A 22,182-nucleotide genomic window follows, 5' to 3' on the forward strand; every position below is an offset into this window, starting at 1 on the left:
GGTTTCTCTTGAGTTTCCATTTGCTCTCAGTTGCTAATGTGAGGCTTATGAGTATTCTAGAGGCAAATTCTGGATTTATTTTGTAATCAGCTTGGCCTCTCCTCTCCCCCCCACCACCGCCAGGGCAGGTTAGAAGTGTACCCCTGGAGAACAAAGCAAGGGGAAGAGTTGGCTTTGAGATACCCCCTGGCCCGTTCTGTCTTCTAGGCACTGTTTCTGATTCTGAGGGCGGAAGGAAGGATAGGAGAGGCAGGGATGTTCTGCAGGCCTACCTGCACATCTCTGATCTCACTCTGGGTCGGACTGGGTCCAGATAACGCTGGTGTCTGCAGACGTGAGGATGGTGGGTGTGATCTTCTTGGGGGCACCCCTTCTCATGGAGAAATAAGAACTGGGAACCTCTAGGAACTAGGAACTTGTCCCTGCCCCCTTACCCCTCTGACAGCCCTCTTCATGCCGTCTTTCTCTTAGTTTTCTTCATCCTCACTTAGGTCTGGGCAGACCCTGAAGCAACTCGGGAAATAACACTGCTTAAGCAGACTTCTCGCTGGCGAAGGAAATACCAGACTTTACTTCTTAGAGGAGGCCTTACCCTTATAAGTGATTGTCTTGGAGCCTCCCTCATTAGACTTTGGGGAGGAAACATCACCAGGCCGTGACTGAGACTCCGCTCCTCCCTGGGAGAGCCTGGCGAGGGTGGGACGGGGAAGTGGTGGGTAATGGTACAGCCAATTAATTCTGCAGCCCCTTAGAACTCTCTGGGAAGCTGTGCAGCCCCAATTCCTGGCAGCTCTTTGACTATGAGGGTTCTTAATGAGGTCACCGTGGGCCAGCAACTTTAGCCTCTCTCTGTTCTGGTTTTACTAAAAATAGAAAAGAAAAAAATAATCTCAGCCCTTGTCTATTTCAGCCACCCCCCCCCAACACCCTCTAGCTGTGTCATGTTAGGCAAGTTATTTAACCTCAAACTTTATTTTCTTGATTGTTAAAATTAAATCAATACGTACAGATTATACTACACACAGTAATATTATTTTAATATGAGTAACCCTCAAAAAAATAAACCACAGATCTCGGAACAAAAATATATTTTCTCTGCTTATTAAATCCCGGTTCTGGGACGGGGATTGTGTAGGTATGTTTCTTTTTAATTATGAACATAATTCCCATTGCCAGAGACTCATGACAGGCCCTTGCACTAGTCCATGAGCATTTCGGTGAGGTCTGCATACAGTTTGCTTAGACTGTAAGGGCATCTTTCAAAGGCTCGTGCTCTGTTTCAGTCGGCTTCCTATTAACATTTTATTATTTCTACCCTGAATCCAGTAATTTCCTCATCTCCTCTTCATACTCTTTCTTCACTTGTGCCTTGAAAATCAATCTTCTCCTCCTCACCAGTAGTTACCACTCCCAGAAGGCACCCTGAGTTAGAGGCAAGATGTAGGGAGCAGGCAGGGGCTCCGGAATATTTGGTAGACTATACCAGCCCCAGAGATCTGGGCAAAAGAAGCTTGCTTTAGAGAAAGCTCCACGCTCCAGCATGTCGGCTTGGATCCATAATTCAGAAATGCAAAATGTTACTCCAAGACATAGGTTGAAGTTCACCAAGCATGTGAATTTCAGTGCATTATCCTCTGACAAATAATGAAAGACAAAGCTAGGAGTAAAAAAGAGCTTAATTCAAGACTGCTAAGAAGGCGTTTCCCCTAGATAATGGCATACAAAAATAACTAAAATGCCTGGACTCCACCACTATAATTTATAGAGCAGATCTCACTATCTAGATAATGTGATAATTGTTACACACCAATAATCATAAATAGAAACGAACTGATAGCATGTCTTAGCTGAATCTTTTCTGCGAATTGACTGCCTAGAGACGATAGGAAGCCAGCAGCAGTGAAGAATTAGGAAAACTGAGGGTAGAAATCACAGGCAACCCAGCTCCCTTTATTCCCATGGCACTCTGCAAAGTCTTATGCTACAGGAATGATTTGAAAGAAATAACAGTTGTATAAAAAAATGGAGGGGAAAAATACTCCACTGTGGGATGTATTCCCAATTTTGTTTTCTCGTCACAAGCAGCTTGTACCTTGTGGTCATCAACACACATCACTGATTTTAAAACAGTGTCTAGGAAGGCCTAAAAGAAATCTTAGTCTGAGCTAAGATAAGGAAATGGAATTGAACGAAAGAATTATTTTCATAAATTAGTTTTCCATTTTCAAAAGACTGTATAGCATTGTGGTTGGAACCAGCTAAAAATGGAATTCATTTGATAGGCAGCCAGTAGCAGACAATTAGAGCTGTCAGTGGAACAGTCTAAACCCTCCTGAGATCACCAAGGGGTCGGAGTTGAACAGTTGGGGGGATTGCTAATGAAAAAGAGAGGTGCTTGGAGAGAGCATCCCTCCAGTTTTGGGTTCACCCGGGACTGCAGAAATAAGTGTGTTCCAAAAATCGAGCCGACTCGGACAAGATTCTGGCAAAGAACGGGTCAGCTTGATTACCTGGTCCAGAAATTGGGAGTGTGTCCAAGAATCTGGACGCCTGAGAACCTCTCTACCTTCTCCAAATTGCCCAGTGGCTTGAAGGCCAACAGTACAGCTGCAAACCTGCCTGGTAGGCTGGAAACTTAGTACAAAAATGGAACTTCTCATTAGCCCATTTCTCTATGAAGTCGGGAGAATTCAGGTGAAGGGAGGCGTGTGCATTCTCTCTGCATGGATTTTGAGTAGACTATTGTGGCATCTCTATTGCTTTATGGGATTTCCCAGAAGGAGCTGGTTGAATGCTGGCATCTTTGGGAAAGTTCTAATTACTGTGATCTGGAGACAGGGGGGCTTTCTCTCATGGTGGCAAAAAGTTGAGAGGTATATACCACCTCCCCGCTCCCCTGCCCCAAATCCTGGTAGCAGGAATTTGATGTAAGAGAAATACATAGTTACACGGAATCCAGAATCCAAGATAGTTCTACCAGGAAAAAAAAAAAAAAAAAATCTCTAATGTTCTCTTTTCCTCAGGATGGCACGGATTGGGAGAAATTTTGCTCTTAAAGGGCAACAGAAAAAATAATGTATGTATACGTCCCAGCCTCATAAAAAAACCTTTGTGTGCTCCCACCACCCAACCCCCCACTCCCTCTGTCATCCCAACCTGGAGGAGAAGAGTAACAGTGCCTTCCTCCACGGCCAAAAAAGGAAATGAGTAGGCAGATGGGGAAGCTCTCACCCGAGGATAATACTCTCCGTGCCAGGCTAAGGCACAAACATGAGTGATGAGGGGCAGCCTGAAGCTCGGGCCAAGCAAAAGGCAAGTGATGTCAAGACACGGAGTGAGGCTGAGGGCAGAGGGAGTGTGCACAGGGGACCCCGTTGCCCAGCAGAATGACTGAAGATGCTGCCCGTGCATTTCACCCCAGACTGTTCCTCGGGGAACGCCAGCATTGAGACATCCCTCTGGCCCACATCTCTCATGGAGATGTGATTGTGTGAAGCCAGAAGTTCATGTTTAAAGGTCTCGTCCTTGCCTTAGGGACCAGATGAGGATGGGGGGGGTGGGCAATGGGGACGGGGAACTCTACGACACTCCCTTGTCCCCTTGTTCTCCTGCCTGGGGCTCAAAAGCTTGTGTTTCTCTTTCTCTCAGCTTGGTTTCTCTCATCCGAGGCCAAGTAGTAACTACAGATGGAACTCCCCTGATTGGTGTGAACGTGTCTTTTGTCAAGTATCCAAAATACGGCTACACCATTACCCGCCAAGATGGCACGTAAGTAGCTTTATGGGGCCCCACTTACTTAGGACTGAGGCTGCAAAGAGACAGATGGTGCTGTTGGCTTGGAACCACGTGCCTCCCCCTGGTGGACCGGGGGGAGACCCACCAGGCCAGATCTCTAGGGAGAATCCCCCCTATATATATATATATATTTTAGTATGGTCTCAGAAATGGAAAATAACTAGAATGGCCAACCTCTCCAGGGCTGCCCACAGCAATGCTTTTTCCATGGCAGGTAAATGCTTTTCCGTGAGTGTGTGTGTGTGTGTGTGTGTGTGTGTGGGGGGGGGGGGGGGGGCGGAGGCCAGAAGGAAGGGAGAGTAGCTCTTGGAACCTCACTCCTATTTTATTTTAAATCAAAGGCAGTGCGGGGTGACAAGGATCCACATGCCACAGTGTCCTGTGGTGAACCCCTTCTGCTTTCATCTGTGGCTTTAGGAGTTGTGTTATTTTTGCTCCTGTTTTGAGGGGGTGGGATGTAATCAGAGAAGCCTAATTAGATACATTTAGCTGTCACCCTGCGGTGTGAAGGAGGCAACCTTTCCCTATTATCCTCTGATTGAAAACCCGCACCCATGCGGCCTCCACCAAGATGAAAGCTGTCGTTTCCTTAATCCGTTGGGCATGGACTTGAAATTTAAAGAAAAAGATAAAAAGAAGAAACGAAGTCTGTGGGAAGGGGAAAACAACTCACCCACCCTAGCCTTAAAACACACGCAGACACACTATTGTATTCTATTCCAAATGAAAGAGGAGACGGTGGATGTAAATCTGATGCAACACTTTTTCTATAAAGCTGGAACCTGGAAAATCATAAACGTATCATGTGCTGTGAATCTTGCCTTTCTCTGGTGAAGAATCTGGTCTTTTTTTCTAATGTCCTAAGGTAGCCTTGCAGGTAGTTTCAAAAATCACCAGCCCACAGTAGCCCTGTCCTCCTATTTTCACCTGTGAAACCAAATATTCTCGGTATTCACCAGGTGCAGGCAGTCCTAATTAGCTGAAAGCGCTAGGACTGTGAAGGTGTACCATGCCGAGCTGCCTCGGTGCCTGTTCATTCTGAGAAGCCAGTGTTCTTGCGCTGTAAGTCCTGTGACGACACCAGAGGACATTTCTGAGTCCTCGGTCTGAGGTTTCTCACCACCTTATGCTGCCCGATCCCCCTCAGCTGCTTCCTGACTAATCATCGCCTAAATCCACTTCCCGGTTCATCTATCCCACCTCATGGATCGGTGATCCTTCAGCTTGTCCAGGTAGCAAAGCCCTGGAAGTCACAGGATGTGTTTGGAAATGCTCCGAGGGATCCCACAATCTGTTGTGTAGTGGTGTGTGCCACAGACATGGGTGGTTTGATGCTATCATCCCAACGAGGAACGATTTCACTTCAAAACATCTGACTCTCCTGGACCCTCTACAAAACCATCCCCGGGCGTCCCTGGTGGTGCAGTGGTTAAGAATCTGCCTGCCCATGCAGGGGACACGGGTTCGAGCCCTGGTCTGGGAAGATCCCACATGCCGCAGAGCAACTGACCCCGTGCACCACAACTACTGAAGCCCTTGTGCCTAGAGCCCGTGCTCCCCAACAAAGAGAAGCCACCACAATGAGAAGCCCGCGGGCTACAACCGAGAGTAGCCCCCGCTGGCCGCAACTAGAGAAAGCCCACGTGCAGCAACGAAGACACAATGCAGCCAAAAATAAATAAATTTAAAAAGAAAAAGCGTCCCCAGCAGCGTGCATGTCCCAAAATAAAATTTAAACAAACTAATAGAATAAACTCTTCCACCATGATATTTACCTTAATATTCATATGTTCCATGTTCACTCATTTTACGTCTATTGAAAAACACTAAAAGTGTTACCAAAATTCAGTGAAGCCAGTGAGTCCGTATATTTTCATTGAGTTTTTACTGTGACCCAGGAACTCTGCTAGTTGCTGGGGATTCTGAAGTGTATATAAGGGAGTACCACTGCCCTCAAAGAGTTGAGATCCCGGCGGAGGAGTAAAGCACAAAATTGAGAGACTTCTCTCCATTAACGTTCTTTTCCATTAATTGGGGAAGAACTACCTTTATTTTACTTTACTAGTAACACACTTCCATCCAGCTCTGGAGGAAAACAGGAATACAGTTTAAGAACGATTGTCAGAAATATCAGAAATAGTAAGAACCATTTCATCCAAATGCCAAATAAATTTGTGTTTTGGAAAAAAGTATCAGAAACAAGGCAAAATGGATGAAGGGGGTTAAAAAGTCCACACTTCTAGTGATAAACAAGTCCTGGGATGTATGTATAACATGGTGCCTGTAGTTACTATTACCACATTGTATATTTGAAAGTTGCTGAGACATCTTAAAAGTTTTTAGCACAAGGAAAAAAAATTGTAACTAGGTGTGGTGATGAATGGATTTATGGTGGTGATCATTTCACAATATATACAAATATTGAATTATGTTGTACACCTGAAACTAATATAATATTATATGTCAATTGTATCTCAAAAAACATTAAGGTTCTGTGAAACCAACAGAAACAGTACAGGTCGAAGAAAAGAAAGCTTTCATGAGCCCCTCCCTGTGTCCTAGAATTGAATCATTGTAACTCCACGATGTAGTGAAGACTCCTATTAGCCTAGCACGATGCTAAATGCTTTACACCTGGGAAGGGGGGAGGAGGGGGACATACATTTTCTGTAAAGGGCCAGGTAGTATCTATTTTAGGCTTTGATGCCGTATGGTTCCTGTTAAAACTACCAGGCTCTTCCACTGTAGGTCAGAAACAGCTGGAGAGGATAAACTAATCAATGGGCGTGGCTGGGATTCCGATGAAACTTTTTACCAAAACAGGCTGTGGGCCGGCTTTAGCTCATGGGCCGAGTCGGCTGACCCCTACTTTGAATTCATCACAAAATTTCATCCTCTCAGCCACACCGGGACATTGGTATAATTATTTCCATTTCACAGATGAAAAAACGGGGGCTGAGAGAGGGTTAGCAACTTGCCCATAGTCACACAACTAGTAAGTGGTAGAGTTTGGGTTCCCACGAAGCCCATGTTCTTCTCCTGCCTGCTCTGCCCCTCCCACTACTTTAGGCCTGGAGGTCAGAGCACCTACCTGGTCTGCAAGTGAGTTCACCCCTCTCAGTGAGCTCACTTACCCCCTCTCCAGGTTTGACCTGATCGCCAATGGCGGCGCCTCCTTGACCCTGCACTTTGAGCGAGCCCCGTTCATGAGCCAGGAGCGTACCGTGTGGCTGCCGTGGAATAGCTTTTACGCCATGGACACTCTGGTGATGAAGACAGAGGAGAACTCCATCCCCAGCTGCGACCTCAGTGGCTTTGTCCGGCCGGACCCAATCATCATCTCCTCCCCGCTGTCCACCTTCTTCAGCGCTGCCCCTGGGCAGAATCCCATCGTGCCTGAGACCCAGGTAGGAGCACCGGGTACCAGGGTGGGACTCTCAATACTGCCCTGCCCCAAACTGGCTGGCTGACTTCCTCCCACCATCGCTCTCTGCCTGGATAAGCCAGAAACTAATATTAAGGGGAGGGGCAAAAAGTAAGAACGCAGTAGAATTTGTAGTCACTGGAGAGAAAACTGAATCTCTCCTGGACATTCCGGATGTTTCCAGACTTTAGCAGTCACTGGAGCTTTTAATAGAATAAAAACAATACACATATGTGCAACGCACCTGCAAATTGCTTTTTATTCCTGTTAGTCACAGAGATACATGATAAGAGGCGCTTTAATGATCTACATCAGTGTTACGACAGAGGGCATATTATATTATTGCCTCCCTGTTGCTTTATAGCAATTGTAGGTGGAAGTTGCAGGTTCATATAATTACAGCCTCTTGTGGCCTCCTTGCATGCAACTAGCAATAAAGCCTGCTGTTCTTATTTACATCTTTTGCCAACAGCGTGGTTTTAAAAAGAAACACAACAGTGACCAAGAATAATTATTAATCCAAAAATCATAACCTCAGCCACTTTGCTCCGTAGTGCAGGATAAAGTTTTGGTTGTCGGGGGGTTTTTTCTCTCTTCTCAGCCATGGAACGTGGTTCTTGCACTCCCCCGTAAGGCGTGATGCTTTGGTGGGGGTGGTAGAAGACAGGTAGCCTTGGGTTGCAAGCAGCCCAGCTGCCGGGGTGCCTTTGATGCAGTGTATCTAGCTTGCGTTTCCTCCCCAGGTTCTTCATGAAGAAATTGAGCTCCCTGGTTCCAACGTGAAGCTTCGCTACCTGAGCTCCAGGACCGCAGGCTACAAGTCGCTGCTGAAGATCACCATGACCCAGTCCACGGTGCCCCTGAACCTCATCAAGGTTCATCTGATGGTAGCTGTAGAGGGGCACCTCTTCCAGAAGTCATTCCAGGCCTCTCCCAACCTGGCCTACACCTTCATCTGGGATAAGACGGATGCCTATGGCCAAAGGGTCTACGGACTCTCTGACGCTGTTGGTATGTTTCAGTTTCGACCCCTTATTGATTCTTGGATTTAGGCATGCATTAAATCAGCCTGTATTTATTGAGTTCCTAGTATGTGCCAAGAACTATTCTAGTAGCTAGGGAGGCAGTGGTCCATAAGCAGACAAGCGTCCTCTTCCGTGGACTTCCTATTCTACTGAGGGATCGAAATAATAAACACAGCCTGGACAAGAAAATATCAAGCAGCGTTAGGTGCTAATATGAAAATAAAAATGTGTTGTATACTGGGGAAGAGGGGCAACGGGGGGGTGGGCGTTCAGGGAGGGTTCCTCAGCAGATGATGTTTAAACAGAGGCTTGAATGAAAAGGAGCCGTGTGAAAATCAGGAAAAGAGCACTCTTTTCCTGGCAGAAAAAGAGAAGAGGGAGGTGTTTTTGAAGGACAGACATAGGCCAGTGTGGCTGGAATGTAGTGGACAGGGAGACTATTTGAGATGGGGAGAGAGGTGGGCAGGGGCTCGATCATGTTCCAGAGAGAACACTCTCAGGTGGCACAGAACCAGAGAACCAGAAGACGGAGCTAGAGGGGGGCTGAAAGCCACATGCTACGTTTCAGGCTTTGCCTCTGAGGGGATCACGTGATTTCCCACTTGGGAAAGACCAACATAAGAGAAGGGTCGTATCGTTATCGGTCTTTGAAGAGCTGTGAGCTGTGGATTCATGTCAACCTACCCAGTATATTTTCTTACTTGTAGAAAGCTGTCTGGGATTCATTAAAATCCAGAATCCTGTATTTTCTTCACCAGTAGGCTTGTGGTTTTCAAGAACTGCAATAAGTTACCAAAATAAGAAACCAGCAAACTCAGAAATTTTCACTGTAATTGACAGCCAGTGTTCATCAGACACTCCCTTGCCGCAGAGCATTGTGCTAAAGCCTTTGTCTTGGGTGACCTCTCAATAACCCTATCAAGTAGACCCTCTCATAATCCCCATTGAGCAGATGGGACCTGAGGGAGAGGGTAAGCAAGTTGCCTGAAGTCACAGCCCTAGCAGGCTACGCATGCTCAGAATATTGCCCTTGCAGTCTGCTTCGTCAGTGGGTAGAGTTAATAACTTAAAGACAGTAGTAAGTTATCGGAGTAACGAGTGCATTTAAATATAAGCAGTGGCTAATTTAATAAATATTATGTCAGGCTTTAGCCAATATCAAAATGATAGCCGACATCAAAAAGAAGACTGCATATTCATAAGGCACCGCATGGACTCCAGCTCCTACCATTATCAACACATCTTGTTTCCTCCTTACCTTCATCCACTCCTCCGCCTCCCATATTTTTCTGAAGCAAGTCCCAAACATCAGATCATTTCATCTGTAGTATATCAGAGTGTATCCTTAAAAAACACTTTAAAAGCATAACAACAATATCACAACAAAGAAACACAACAAGTTCTTAATATCGAATAGCCAGTCATTGTTCAATATTTCAATTGCCTCGTGAGTAGCATAAAATAAAGTAGTACTTTATTTGTTTGAATCAGAATCCAAATAAGATCTACCTTTTGCAACAAATTTTTTGTTATTATACAGGTTTCAGGTTTACAGCATTATAATTCGACATCTGTATACACTACAAAGTAATCACCACCACAGCTGTAGTTAGTACCCATCACCATACAGCTGACCCCCTTCACCCATTTTGCCCACCCTCCAAACCCCTTTCCCTCTGGTAACCACTAATCTACTCTCTGTATCACTGAGTTTGTTTTTGTTTTATTTTGTTTGTTCATTTGTTTTGTAGATTCCACATATGGGTGAAATCATTCAGGATCTGTCTTTCTCCTTCTGACTTATTTCACTTAGAATAATACCTTCAAGGCCCATCCACATTGTCACAACTGGCAGGCTTTCATTCTTTTTACAGCTGAGTAGTGTTCGATTATATATACTGCAATTTCTTTTTTTTTTTAACATCTTTATTGGGGTATAATTGCTTTACAATGGTGTGTTAGTTTCTGCTTTATAACAAATTGAATCAGTTATACATATGTTCCCATATCTCTTCCCTCTTGCATCTCCCTCCCTCCCACCCTCCCTATCCCTCCCCTCCAGGAGGTCACAAAGCACCGAGCAGATCTCCCTGTGCTATGCGGCTGCTTCCCACTAGCTATCTACCTTACGTTTGGTAGTGTATATATGTCCATGCCTCTCTCTCGCTTCACCACAGCTCACCCTTCCCACCTCCCCATATCCTCAAGTCCGTTCTCCAGTAGGTCTGTGTCTTTATTCCTGTCTTACCCCATGTTCTTCATGACATCTTTTTTTCTTAAGTTCCATATATATGTGTTAGCATACGGTATTTGTCTTTCTCTTTCTGACTTACTTCACTCTGTATGACAGACTCTAGGTCTATCCACTTCATTACAAATAGCTCAATTTCGTTTCTTTTTATGGCTGAGTAATATTCCATTGTGTATATGTGCCACATCTTCTTTATCCATTCATCTGATGATGGGCACTTAGGTTGTTTCCATCTCCGGGCTATTGTAAATAGAGCTGCAGTGAACATTTTGGTACATGACTCTTTGAATTATGGTTTTCTCAGGGTATATGCCCAGTAGTGGGATTGCTGGGTCATATGGTAGTTCTATTTGTAGTTTTTTAAGGAACCTCCATGCTGTTCTCCATAGTGGCTGTATCAATTCACATTCCCACCAGCAGTGCAGGAGTGTTCCCTTTTCTCCACACCCTCTCCAGCATTTATTGTTTCTAGATTTTTTGATGATGGCCATTCTGACCGGTGTGAGATGATATCTCATTGTAGTTTTGATTTGCATTTCCCTAATGATTAATGATGTTGAGCATTCTTTCATGTGTTTGTTGGCAGTCTGTATATCTTCTTTGGAGAAATGTCTATTTAGGTCTTCTGCCCATTTTTGGATGGGGTTGTTTGTTTTTTTGTTATTGAGCTGCATGAGCTGCTTGTAAATTTTGGAGATTAATCCTTTGTCGGTTGCTTCATTTGCAAATATTTTCTCCCATTCTGAGGGTTGTCTTTTGGTCTTGTTTATGGTTACCTTTGCTGTCCAAAAGTTTTGAAGTTTCATTAGGTCCCATTTGTTTATTTTTGTTTTTATTTCCATTTCTCTAGGAGGTGGGTCACAAAGGATCTTGCTGTGATTTATGTCAGAGTGTTCTGCCTAAGTTTTCTTCTAAGAGTTTGATAGTTTCTGGCCTTACATTTAGGTCTTTAATCCATTTTGAGCTTATTTTTGTGTATGGTGTTAGGGAGTGATCTAATCTCATACTTTTACATGTACCTGCCCAGTTTTCACAGCACCACTTATTGAAGAGGCTGTTCTTTCTCCACTGTACATTCCTGCCTCCTTTATCAAAGATAAGGTGACCATATGTGCGTGGGTTTATCTCTGGGCTTTCTATACTGTTCCATTGATCTGTCTTTCTGTTTTTGTGCCAGTACCATCCTGTCTTCATTACTGTAGCTTTGTAGTATAGTCTACAGTCAGGGAGCCTGATTTCTCCAGCTCCGTTTTTCGTTCTCAAGATTGCTTTGGCTATTCGGGGTCTTTTGTGTTTCCATACAAATTGTGAAATTTTTTGTTCTAGTTCTGTGAAAAATGCCAGTGGTAGTTTGATAGGGATTGCATTGAATCTGTAGATTGCTTTGGGTAGTAGAGTCATTTTCACAATGTTGATTCTTCCAATCCAAGAACATGTTATAGCTCTCCATCTATTTGTATCATCTTTAATTTCTTTCATCAATGTCTTATAATTTTCTGCATACAGGTCTTTTGTCTCCTTAGGTAGGTTTATTCCTAGATATTTTATTCTTTTTGTTGCAATGGCAAATGGGAGTGTTTTCTTGATTTCACTTTCAGATTTTCATCATTAGTGTATAGGAATGCCAGAGATTTCTGTGCATTAATTTTGTATCCTGCAACTTTACCAAATTCATTGATTAGCTCTAGTAGTTTTCTGGTAGCATCTTTAGGATTCTCTATGTATAGTATCATGTCATCTGCAAACAGTGACAGCTTTACTTCTTTTCCGATTTGGATTCCTTTTATTTCCTTTTCTTCTCTGATTGCTGTGGCTAAAACTTCCAAAACTATGTAGAATAAGAGTGGTGAGAGTGGGCAACCTTGTCTTGTTCCTGATCTTAGTGGAAACGCTTTCAGTTTTTCACCATTGAGGATGATGTTGGCTGTGGGTTTGTCATATATGGCCTTTATTATGTTGAGGAAAGTTCCCTCTATGCCTACTTTCTGCAGGGTTTTTATCATAAATGGGTGTTGAATTTTGTCGAAAGTTTTCTCTGCATCTATTGAGTTGATCATATGGCTTTTCTCCTTCAGTTTGTTAATATGGTGTATCACGATTGATTGATTTGCGTATATTGAAGAATGCTTGCATTCCTGGCATAAACCCCACTTGATCATGGTGTATGATCCTTTTAATGTGCTGTTGGATTCTGTCTGCTAGTATTTTGTTGAGGATTTTTGCATCTATGTTCATCAGTGATATTGGCCTGTAGTTTTCTTTCTTTGTGACATCATTGTCTGGTTTTGGTATCAAGGTGATGGTGGCCTCGTAGAATGAATTTGGGAGTGTTCCTCCTCTGCTATATTTTGGAAGAGTTTGAGAAGGATAGGTGTTAGCTCTTCTCTAAATGTTTGATAGAATTCGCCTGTGAAGCCATCTGGTCCTGGGCTTTTGTGTGTTGGAAGATTTTTAATCACAGTTTCAATTTCAGTGCTTGTGATTGGTCTGTTCATATTTTCTATTTCTTCCTGGTTCAGTCTTGGCAGGCTGTGCATTTCTAAGAATTTGTCCATTTCTTCCAGGTTGTCCATTTTATTGGTATAGAGATCCTTGTAGTAATCTCTCATGATCTTTTGTATTTCTGCAGTGTCAGTTGTTACTTCTCCTTTTTCATTTCTAATTGATTTGAGTCTTCTCCCTTTTTTTCTTGATGAGTCTGGCTAATGGTTTATCTATTTTGTTTATCTTCTCAAAGAACCAGCTTTTAGTTTTATGGATCTTTGCTATCGTTTCCTTCATTTCTTTTTCATTTATTTCTGATCTGATTTTCATGATTTCTTTCCTTCTGCTAACTTTGGGGTTTTTTTGTTCTTTCTCTAATTGCTTTAGGTGCAAGGTTAGGTTGTTTATTCGAGATGTTTCCTGTTTCTTAAGGTGGGCTTGTATTGCTATAAACTTCCCTCTTAGAACTGCTTTTGCTGCATAGGTTTTGGGTTTTGGGTCGTCGTGTCTCCATTGTCATTTGTTTCTAGGTATTTTTTGATTTCCTCTTTGATTTCTTCAGTGATCACTTCGTTATTAAGTAGTGTATTGTTTAGCCTCCATGTGTTTGTATTTTTTACAGATCTTTTCCTGTAATTGATATCTAGTCTCATAGTGTTGTGGTCGGAAAAGATACTTGATACAATTTCAATTTTCTTAAATTTACCAAGGCTTGATTTTTGACCCAGGATATGACCTATCCTGGAGAATGTTCCATGAGCACTTAAGAAAAATGTGTATTCTGTTGTTTTTGGATGGAGTGTCCTATAAATGTCAATTAAGTCCATCTTGTTTAATGTATCATTTAAAGCTTGTGTTCCCTTATTTATTTTCATTTTGAATGATCTGTCCATTGGTGAACAGTGGGGTGTTAAAGTTCCCTAGTATGAATGTGTTACTGTCGATTTCTCCTTTTATGGCTGTTAGTATTTGCCTTATGTATTGAGGTGCTCCTATGTTGGGTGCATAAATATTTACAATTGTTATATCTTCTTCTTGGATTGATCCCTTGATCATTATGTAGTGTCCTTCTTTGTCTCTTCTAATAGTCTTTATTTTAAAGTCTATTTTGTCTGATACGAGAATTGCTACTCCAGCTTTCTTTTGGTTTCCATTTGCATGAAATATCTTTTTCCCTCCCCTTACTTTCAGTGTCTCTAGGTCTGAAGTGGGTCTCTTGTAGACAGCATATATATGGGTCTTGTTTTTGTATCCGTTCAGCCAATCTGTGTCTTTTGGTGGGAGCATTTAGTCCATTTACATTTAAGGTAATTATCGATATGTATGTTCCTATTCCCATTTTCTAAATTGTTTTGGGTTCATTATTGTAGGTCTTTTCCTTCTCTTGTGTTTCTTGCCTAGAGAAGTTCCTTTAGCATTTGTTGTAAAGCTGGTTTGGTGGTGCTGAACTCTCAGCTTTTGCTTGTCTATAAAGGTTTTAATTTCTCCATCAAATCTGAATGAGATCCTTGCTGGGTAGAGTAATCTTGGTTGCTGGTTTTTCTCCTTCATCACTTTAAATATGTCCTGCCACTCCCTTCTGGCTTGCAGAGTTTCTGCTGAAAGATCAGCTGTTAACCTTATGGGGATTCCCTTGTGTGTTATTCGTTGGTTTTCCCTTGCTGCTTTTAATATGCTTTCTTTGTATTTAATTTTTGACAGTTTGATTAATATGTGTCTCGGCGTATTTCTCCTTGGATTTATCCTGTATGGGACTCTCTGTGCTTCCTGGACTTGATTAACTATTTCCTTTCCCATATTAGGGAAGTTTTCAACTATAATCTCTTCAAATATTTTCTCAGTCCCTTTCTTTTTCTCTTCTTCTTCTGGAACCCCTATAATTCGAATGTTGGTGCATTTAATGTTGTCCCAGAGGTCTCTGAGACTGTCCTCAGTTCTTTTCATTCTTTTTTCTTTATTCTGCTCTGCAGTAGTTATTTGCACTATTTTATCTTCCAGGTCACTTATCCGTTCTTCTGCCTCAGTTATTCTGCTATTGATCCCATCTAGAGTATTTTTCATTTCATTTATTGTGTTCATCATTGTTTGTTTCATCTTTAGTTCTTCTAGGTCCTTGTTAACTGATTCTTGCATTTTGTCTATTCTATTTCCAAGATTTTGGATCATCTTTACTATCATTATTCTGAATTCTTTTTCAGGTAGACTGCCTATTTCCTCTTCATTTGTTAGGTCTCATGGGTTTTTATCTTGCTCCTTCATCTGCTGTGTGTTTTTCTGTCTTCTCATTTTGCTTATCTTACTGTGTTTGGGGTCTCCTTTTTGCAGGCTGCAGGTTCGTAGTTCCCGTTGTTCTTGGTGTCTGTCCCCAGTGGCTGAGGCTGGTTCAGTGGGTTGTGTAGGCTTCCTGGTAGAGGGGACTAGTGCCTCTGTTCTGGTGGATGAGACTGGATCTTGTCTCTCTGGTGGGCAGGTCCACGTCTGGTGGTGTGTTTTGGGGTGTCTGTGGACTTATTATGATTTTAGGCAGCCTCTCTGCTAATGGGTGGGGTTGTGTTCCTGTTTTGCTAGTTGTTTGGCATAGGGTGTCCAGCACTGTAGCTTGCTGGGCGTTGAGTGAAGCTGGGTGTTGGTGTTGAGATGGAGATGTCTGGGAGATTTTCGCCATTTGATATTATGTGGAGCTGGGAGGTCTCTTGTTGACCAGTGTCCTGAAGTTGGCTCTCCCACCTCAGAGGCACAGCACTGACTCCTGGCTGCAGCACCAAGAGCCCTTCATCCACACGGCTCAGAATAAAAGGGAGAAAAAGTAGAGAGAAAGAATTAGTAGAAGTAGGAAGGAAAGAAGGAAGAAAAGATAAAGTAAAATAAAGTTGTTAAAATAAAAAATAATTATTAAGAAAAAAATAAAAACCGACGGAATGAACCCTAGGACAAATGGTGGAAGCAAAGCTATACAGACAAAATCTCACACAGAAGCCTACACATACACACTCACAAAAAGAGGAAAAGGGGAAATAAATCATAAATCTTGCTCTCAAAGTCCACCTCCTTAATTTGGGATGAATCGTTGTCTATTCATGTATTCCACAGATGCAGGGTACATCAAGTTGATTGTTCAGCTTTAATCCGCTGTTTCTGAGGCTGCTGGGAGAGATTTCCCTTTCTCTTCTTTGTTCCCACAGCTCCCAGGGGCTCAGCTTTGGATTTGGCCCCGCCTCTGTGTGTAGGTCGCCGGAGGGCGTCTGTTTTTCGATCTGACAGGACGGGGTTAAAGGAGCCGCTGATTCGGGGGCTCTGGCTTACTCAGGCCGGGGGGAGGGAGGGACACAGAGTGCGGGGCAAGCCTGCCGCAGCAGAGGCCGGCATGACGTTGCACCAGCCTGAGGCGCGACGTGCGTTCTCCCGGGGAAGTTGTCCCTGGATCCCAGGAACCTGGCAGTGGCGGGCTGCACAGGCTCCCCAGAAGGGAGGTGTGGATAGTGACCTGTGCTCGCACACAGGCTTCTTGGTGGCGGCAGCAGCAGTCTTAGCGTCTCCTGCGCGTCTCTGGGGTCCGTGCTTTTAGCCGCGACTCGCGCCCATCTCTGGAGCTCCTTTAAGCAGCACTCTTAATCCCCTCTCCTTGCGCACCAGGAAACAAAGAGGGAAGAAAAAGTCTCTTGCCTCTTCGGCAGGTCCAGACTTTTCCCCGGACTCCCTCCCATCTAGCCGTGGTGCACTAACCCCCTGCAGGCTGTGTTCACGCCGCCAACCCCAGTCCTCTCGCTGCGCTCTGACCAAAGCCCGAGCCTCAGCTCGCAGCCCCGCCCGCCCCTGCGGGTGAGCAGACAAGCCTCTCAGGCTGATGAGTGCCAGTCAGCACCGATCCTCTGTGCAGGAATCTCTCCGCTTTGCCCTCCACACCCCTGTTGCTGCGCTCTCCCCCTCCACCGCCCGCAGTCTCCGCCCGCGAAGGGGCTTCCTAGTGTGTGGAAACCTTTCCTCCTTCACAGCTCCCTCCCATTGGTGCAGGTCCCATCCCTATTCTTTTGTCTCTGTTTTTTCTTTTTTTCTTTTGCCCTATCCAGGTACGTGGGGAGTTTCTTGCCTTTTGGGAGGTCTGAGGTCTTCTGCCAGCATTCAGTAGGTGTTCTGTAGGAGTTGTTCCACGTGTAGATGTATTTCTGGTTTATCTGTGGGGAGGAAGGTGATCTCCGTGTCTTACTCTTCTGCCATCTTCCCCTCGTCCTCCCGCAATTTCTTTATTCATTCATCCATCAGTGGACAGTTAGGTTGTTTCCATATCTTAGCTATTGTAAATAATACTGCAGTGAACATAGAGGTGTATATATTTTTTGAATTAATGTTTTGGTGTCCTCTGGATATATACCAAGAAGGGAATAGCTGGGTTCTCTTAAATTTTTTTAATCTGTAATTTTCCCTTTCATCACTAGCTCATTTTCCCCAGTTTTACTGAGAAATAATTGACTTACATCACTGTATAACTTTATGACATACAGCATGATAGTTGATTTACTTATATTGTGAAATGATTAGCACAATAGATTCAGCTAGCATTCATCTTCTCATAAAGAAACAATAAAAAAGAAGAGAAAAAAGGAAAATTGTGATGAGAACTCATAGGATTTAGTCTTTCAACAACTTTCCTGTATATCATACAGCAGTGTTAACTCTAGTCATCATGTTGTACATTACATCCCTAGTACTTATTTATCTTGTATCTAGAAGTTTGTACCTTTCCACCACCTTCATCCAGTTTCCCCTTTCCCCACTCTCTGCCTCTGGTAAACCTCAAGTTTGATATGTTTTTCTATGAGTTTGTTTTGTTTTTAGTTCCACATATAAGTGAGATCATACAGTGTTTGTCTTTCTCTGTCTGACTTATTTCACTTAGCATAATGCCTTCAAGTTCCATCATGTTGTTGCAAATGGTAGGATTTCCCATTTTTTATGGCTCAGTAATATTTCATTGTGTGTGTGTATATATATACACACACACATATATATACACACATGTATATTGTATACATACATATATATATATATACACACACACACATACTACAGTTTCTTTATTCATTCATCCATCAGTGGACACTTAACATTGTTTCCATATCTTGATTATGCTGCTATGAACATGGGAGTGCAAATATCTCTTTGACACAGTGTTTCCATTTCTTCAGATACATTGTCGGAAGTACAATTGCTGGATCATATGGTACTTTAATTTTTAATTTTTCAGGAACCTCCATACTGTTTCCAGTCCCACCAACGTTGCACAGTGGTCTCCTTTTCTCCACATCCTCACCAGCATTTGTTATCCCTTGTCTTTTTGATGGCCATTCTAATAGGCATGAGGTGTTATCTCATTGTGCTTTTCGTTTGCATTTCCCTAATAACCAGTGATGTTCAGCATTTTTTCATGTATCTGTTAGCCTTTTGTGTGTTTTCTTTGGAGAAATATCTGTTCAGGTCCTTTGCCCACTTTTTAATTGGATTATTTGGGCTTTTTGCTATTGAGTTGTATGAGTTCTTTATGTGTTTTGGATATCAACTCCTTATCAGATCTACTATTTGCAAATATTTTTCCCATTATATAGGTTGTTTTTTCACTTTTATGGTTTCTTGTGCAGAAGCTTTTTTTTAGTTTGATGTAGTCCCACTTGCTTATTTTCCATTTTGTTACTTGTGCTTTAGGTGTCATAGCCAAAAACTCATTACCAAGACCCATGTCAAGGAGCTTTATTCCTGTTTCCTTATAGTTTCAGGTCTTACATTTAAGTATTTAATCCATTTTGGGTTAATTTTTGTAAGTGGTATAGATATGGGTCCAGTTTCATTCTAGTACATGAGAATATGCAATTATCCTGGCACCATTTATTGAAAAGACTGTCTTCTTCCATTGAGTATTCTTGGCTGCTTTGTCAAATATTAGTTGACCATATATGCATGGGTTTATTTCTGGGCTGTCAGCTCTATTCCAATTGTCTCTTTGTCTGTTTCTATGCCAGTACCATACTGTTTTGATGACTATGGCTTTATACTATAGCCTGAAACCAGGATGTATGATGCATCCTGCTTTTTTGTGCTTTCTCAGTATTTCTTTGGCTACTCGGAGTCTTTTGTGGTTCCATATAACTTTTAGGAGTGTTTTTTTCTACTTCCATAAAAAAATGCTATTGGAATCTTAATAGGAATTACATTGACTCTATAAATGGCTTTTGGTAGTATTGACATTTTAACACTCTTAATTCTTCCAGTCCATGTACACAAGATACCTTCCATTTATTTGTGTTTTCTTTGATTTCTTTCAATGTCTTGTAGTTTTCAGAGTAGAGATCTTTCACCTCCTTGATTAAATGTATTCCTAAGTATTTTTTGATGCTATTATAAGTGAGATTTATTTATTTTATTTCTTATTCAGAAAATTCATTGTTGGTGTATAGAAATGCCACTGTTTTTTGTATGTTAATTTTGTATCCTGCAACTTTACTGAATTTACTGATTAAGTCTTAACATTTTTTTTTGAGTCTTTAGGATTTTCTATATATAAAATCATGCCATTGGCAAATAGGGACAATTTTACTGCTTCTTTTCCAGTTCTGATACATCTTATTTATTTTTCTTCCTGATTATTCCAGTTAGGACTTCTAATACTATGTTGACTGGGAGTGGTGAGAATGGGCACTCCTGTCTTGTTCCTGATCTTAGAGGAAAAGCTTTCAACGGTTTTCCATTGAGTATGATGTTAGCTGTGGGCCTGTCATATATGGCCTTTATTTTGTTGAGTTGGGTTTTTTCTATGCCTATATTGTTAAGAGTTTTTATCATGAATGGATGTTGAGTATTGTCAAATGCTTTTTCTGCATCTCTTGAGATAATCATATGATTTTTTCTTTTATCCTATTAATTGGATTATCACATTGATTGATTTGCATATGTTGAACCATCCTTGCATCCCAGAGATAAATCCCACTGGATCATGGTGTATGATCATTTTAATATGCTGCTGAATTTGATTTGCTAGTATTTTATTGAGAATTTTTGCTTCTGTACTTATCAGGGATACTGACCTGTAGTTTTCTTTTCTGATAGTGTCCTTTTCTGGTTTTGGTATCAGGGTAATGCTGGCCTTGAAAATGAGGTTGGGAAAGTGTTCCCTCCTCTTTGATTTTGTGGAAGAGTTTGAGAAGGATTGGTGTTGATTCTGCTTAAAATGTTTGGGAAAATTCACCAGTGAAGCCATCTGGTCCTAAGCTTTTCTTCATTGGGAGATTTTTGATTACTGATTCAATCTCTTGACTAGCAATTGGTCGTTCGGATTTTCTATTTCTTCCTGACTAGCAATTGGTCATTCAGATTTTCTATTTCTTCCTGATGCAGTTTTGGTAAGTTGTATGTCTTTAAGAATTTTTCCATTTCTTCTAGGTTGTTCAGTTTGTTGGTGTATAGTTATTCAGAGGAGCCTCTTATGATCCTTTGTATTTCTGTAGTATAAATTATTAAATAATGTGTCCTTATTCATTCATAATTTTGTTTATTTGGGTCCTCTTTGTTTTTTCCCTAGGTAGTCTAATTAAAGGTTTGTCAATTTTGTTTATCTTTATAAAGAACCAACTCTTTGTTTGGTTAAACTTTTCTATTGTTTCTCTCTTTTCTATTTTATTTATTTATGCTGCAATATTTATTATTTCCTTTATTCTGCTAACTTTGGGCTCAGTTTGTTCTTCTTTTTCTAGTTCCTTAAGGCACAAAATTAGATTGTTTATTTGGGATCTTCCTTAATGTAGGTGCTTATTGCTATGAACTTCCCTCTTAGAGCTGGCTTTTAATGCATCCCAGAAGTTCTAGTATTTGTGTTTCCATTTTAATTTGTCTCTTTTTATTTCCCCTTTAGTTTCTTCCTTAATCTATTGGTTATTCAGGAGAGTGTTTTTTAATTTCCATATATTTTTGAATTTTCCAGTTTTCCTCTTGTTATTGAGTTCTAGTTTCATGGCATTGTGGTCAGAGAAGATATTTGGTATGATTTTAATCTTCCTGAATTTGCTAAGACTTGTTTTGTGGCCTAACATATGGCCTATCCTAGAAAATGTTCCACGTACACTTCTGCCATTGTTGGATAGAATGTTCTATGTATGTGTGTTAGGTCCATTGGGTATATAGTGTTGTTGAAATCCTCTGTTTCCTTTATGACTTTCTGTCTGGATGATCTGTCCATTTTTGAGAGTGGGATATTCAAGTCCCCAACTTTATCCTATTATGGTTTATTTCTCCTTTTAGCTCTGCTAGTTTGTGCTTTATATATTTACATGCTCCACTGTTGGGTGCATAAATATTTATAATTGTTATATCTTCTTGATGTATCTACCACTTTACCATTATATAATGGCCTTCTTTGTCTCTTTTTAACACTTTTAGTTTGAAGTCTATTTTGTCTGATATAAATATAGCTACCCCTCCTTTTTGGGGGGCATGGGATTACCATTCGCTTGGAAGTTTGCAATGCCTTTTTCCATCCCTTCATTCTCAGTCCATCTGGGTCCTTATGGCTATAGTGAGTCTCTTATAGGCATCATAACATTGGCTCTTGTTGGTTTTATTCATTCAGCCGTTTCATGTCTTTTGATTGGAGAATTTAATCTGTTTACGTTTAAACTAATTAATGATAGGGACTTAGTATTGTCATTTTATTCTTTGTTTTCTGGCCCTTTTGTGATCCATTGTTCCTTCTTTCTTTTTCTGCTGTCTTTGGTATTAGTTACTTTGACTTTCTCTCATGTTCCTTTGTGTAATTACTATAGATTTTTACCTGTACTTACTATGAATCCAGACGAGATCCACCTTGTGCAACTGGCTGATTTCTCTTCAATTATTTTAATCTATGGTTTCTCCTTCCATTTCAACCTCTTTTTTTAGGTTTTATGATTTATTTGTTGAAGAAACTTTATTGTTTGCCTGTAGCATTTCCCATAGTCTGGCTTGTTTTCTGATTGCACACCTGTGGCTGTTTAACATGTTCCTCTGTCCTATATCTCCTATAAATTGATAGTTGGACCTTGAGGCTTTCTAGGTTCAAGTTTGATATTTTATCTATACCAACTTTTTTGAGGTTTAACTGACATACAATGTATACAACATAATGATTTGATATTTGTATATATTGCAAAATGATGACTACAGTAGATCTAGTTAACATCTGT

The 22,182-nt window shown here is 41.6% G+C and overlaps 1 protein-coding gene across 6 annotated transcripts in view; it reads left to right on the top strand.

Moving 5' to 3' along the window:
- The window catches only part of TENM2 (teneurin transmembrane protein 2), a 3,004,989-nt gene that overhangs the window by 2,903,158 nt on the left and 79,649 nt on the right, over positions 1 to 22,182 (top strand). For all 6 annotated transcript variants that reach the window (XM_060296575.1, XM_060296573.1, XM_060296574.1 and 3 more), the window contains 3 exons: positions 3,649 to 3,768; positions 6,941 to 7,202; positions 7,963 to 8,230. In XM_060296575.1, coding sequence (XP_060152558.1) covers positions 3,649 to 3,768; positions 6,941 to 7,202; positions 7,963 to 8,230 — 650 coding nt within the window. The remainder of the gene's footprint in view (positions 1 to 3,648; positions 3,769 to 6,940; positions 7,203 to 7,962; positions 8,231 to 22,182) is intronic.

This window comes from Globicephala melas, chromosome 3, assembly GCF_963455315.2.
Source record: "Globicephala melas chromosome 3, mGloMel1.2, whole genome shotgun sequence".
NCBI lineage: Eukaryota > Metazoa > Chordata > Mammalia > Artiodactyla > Delphinidae > Globicephala > Globicephala melas.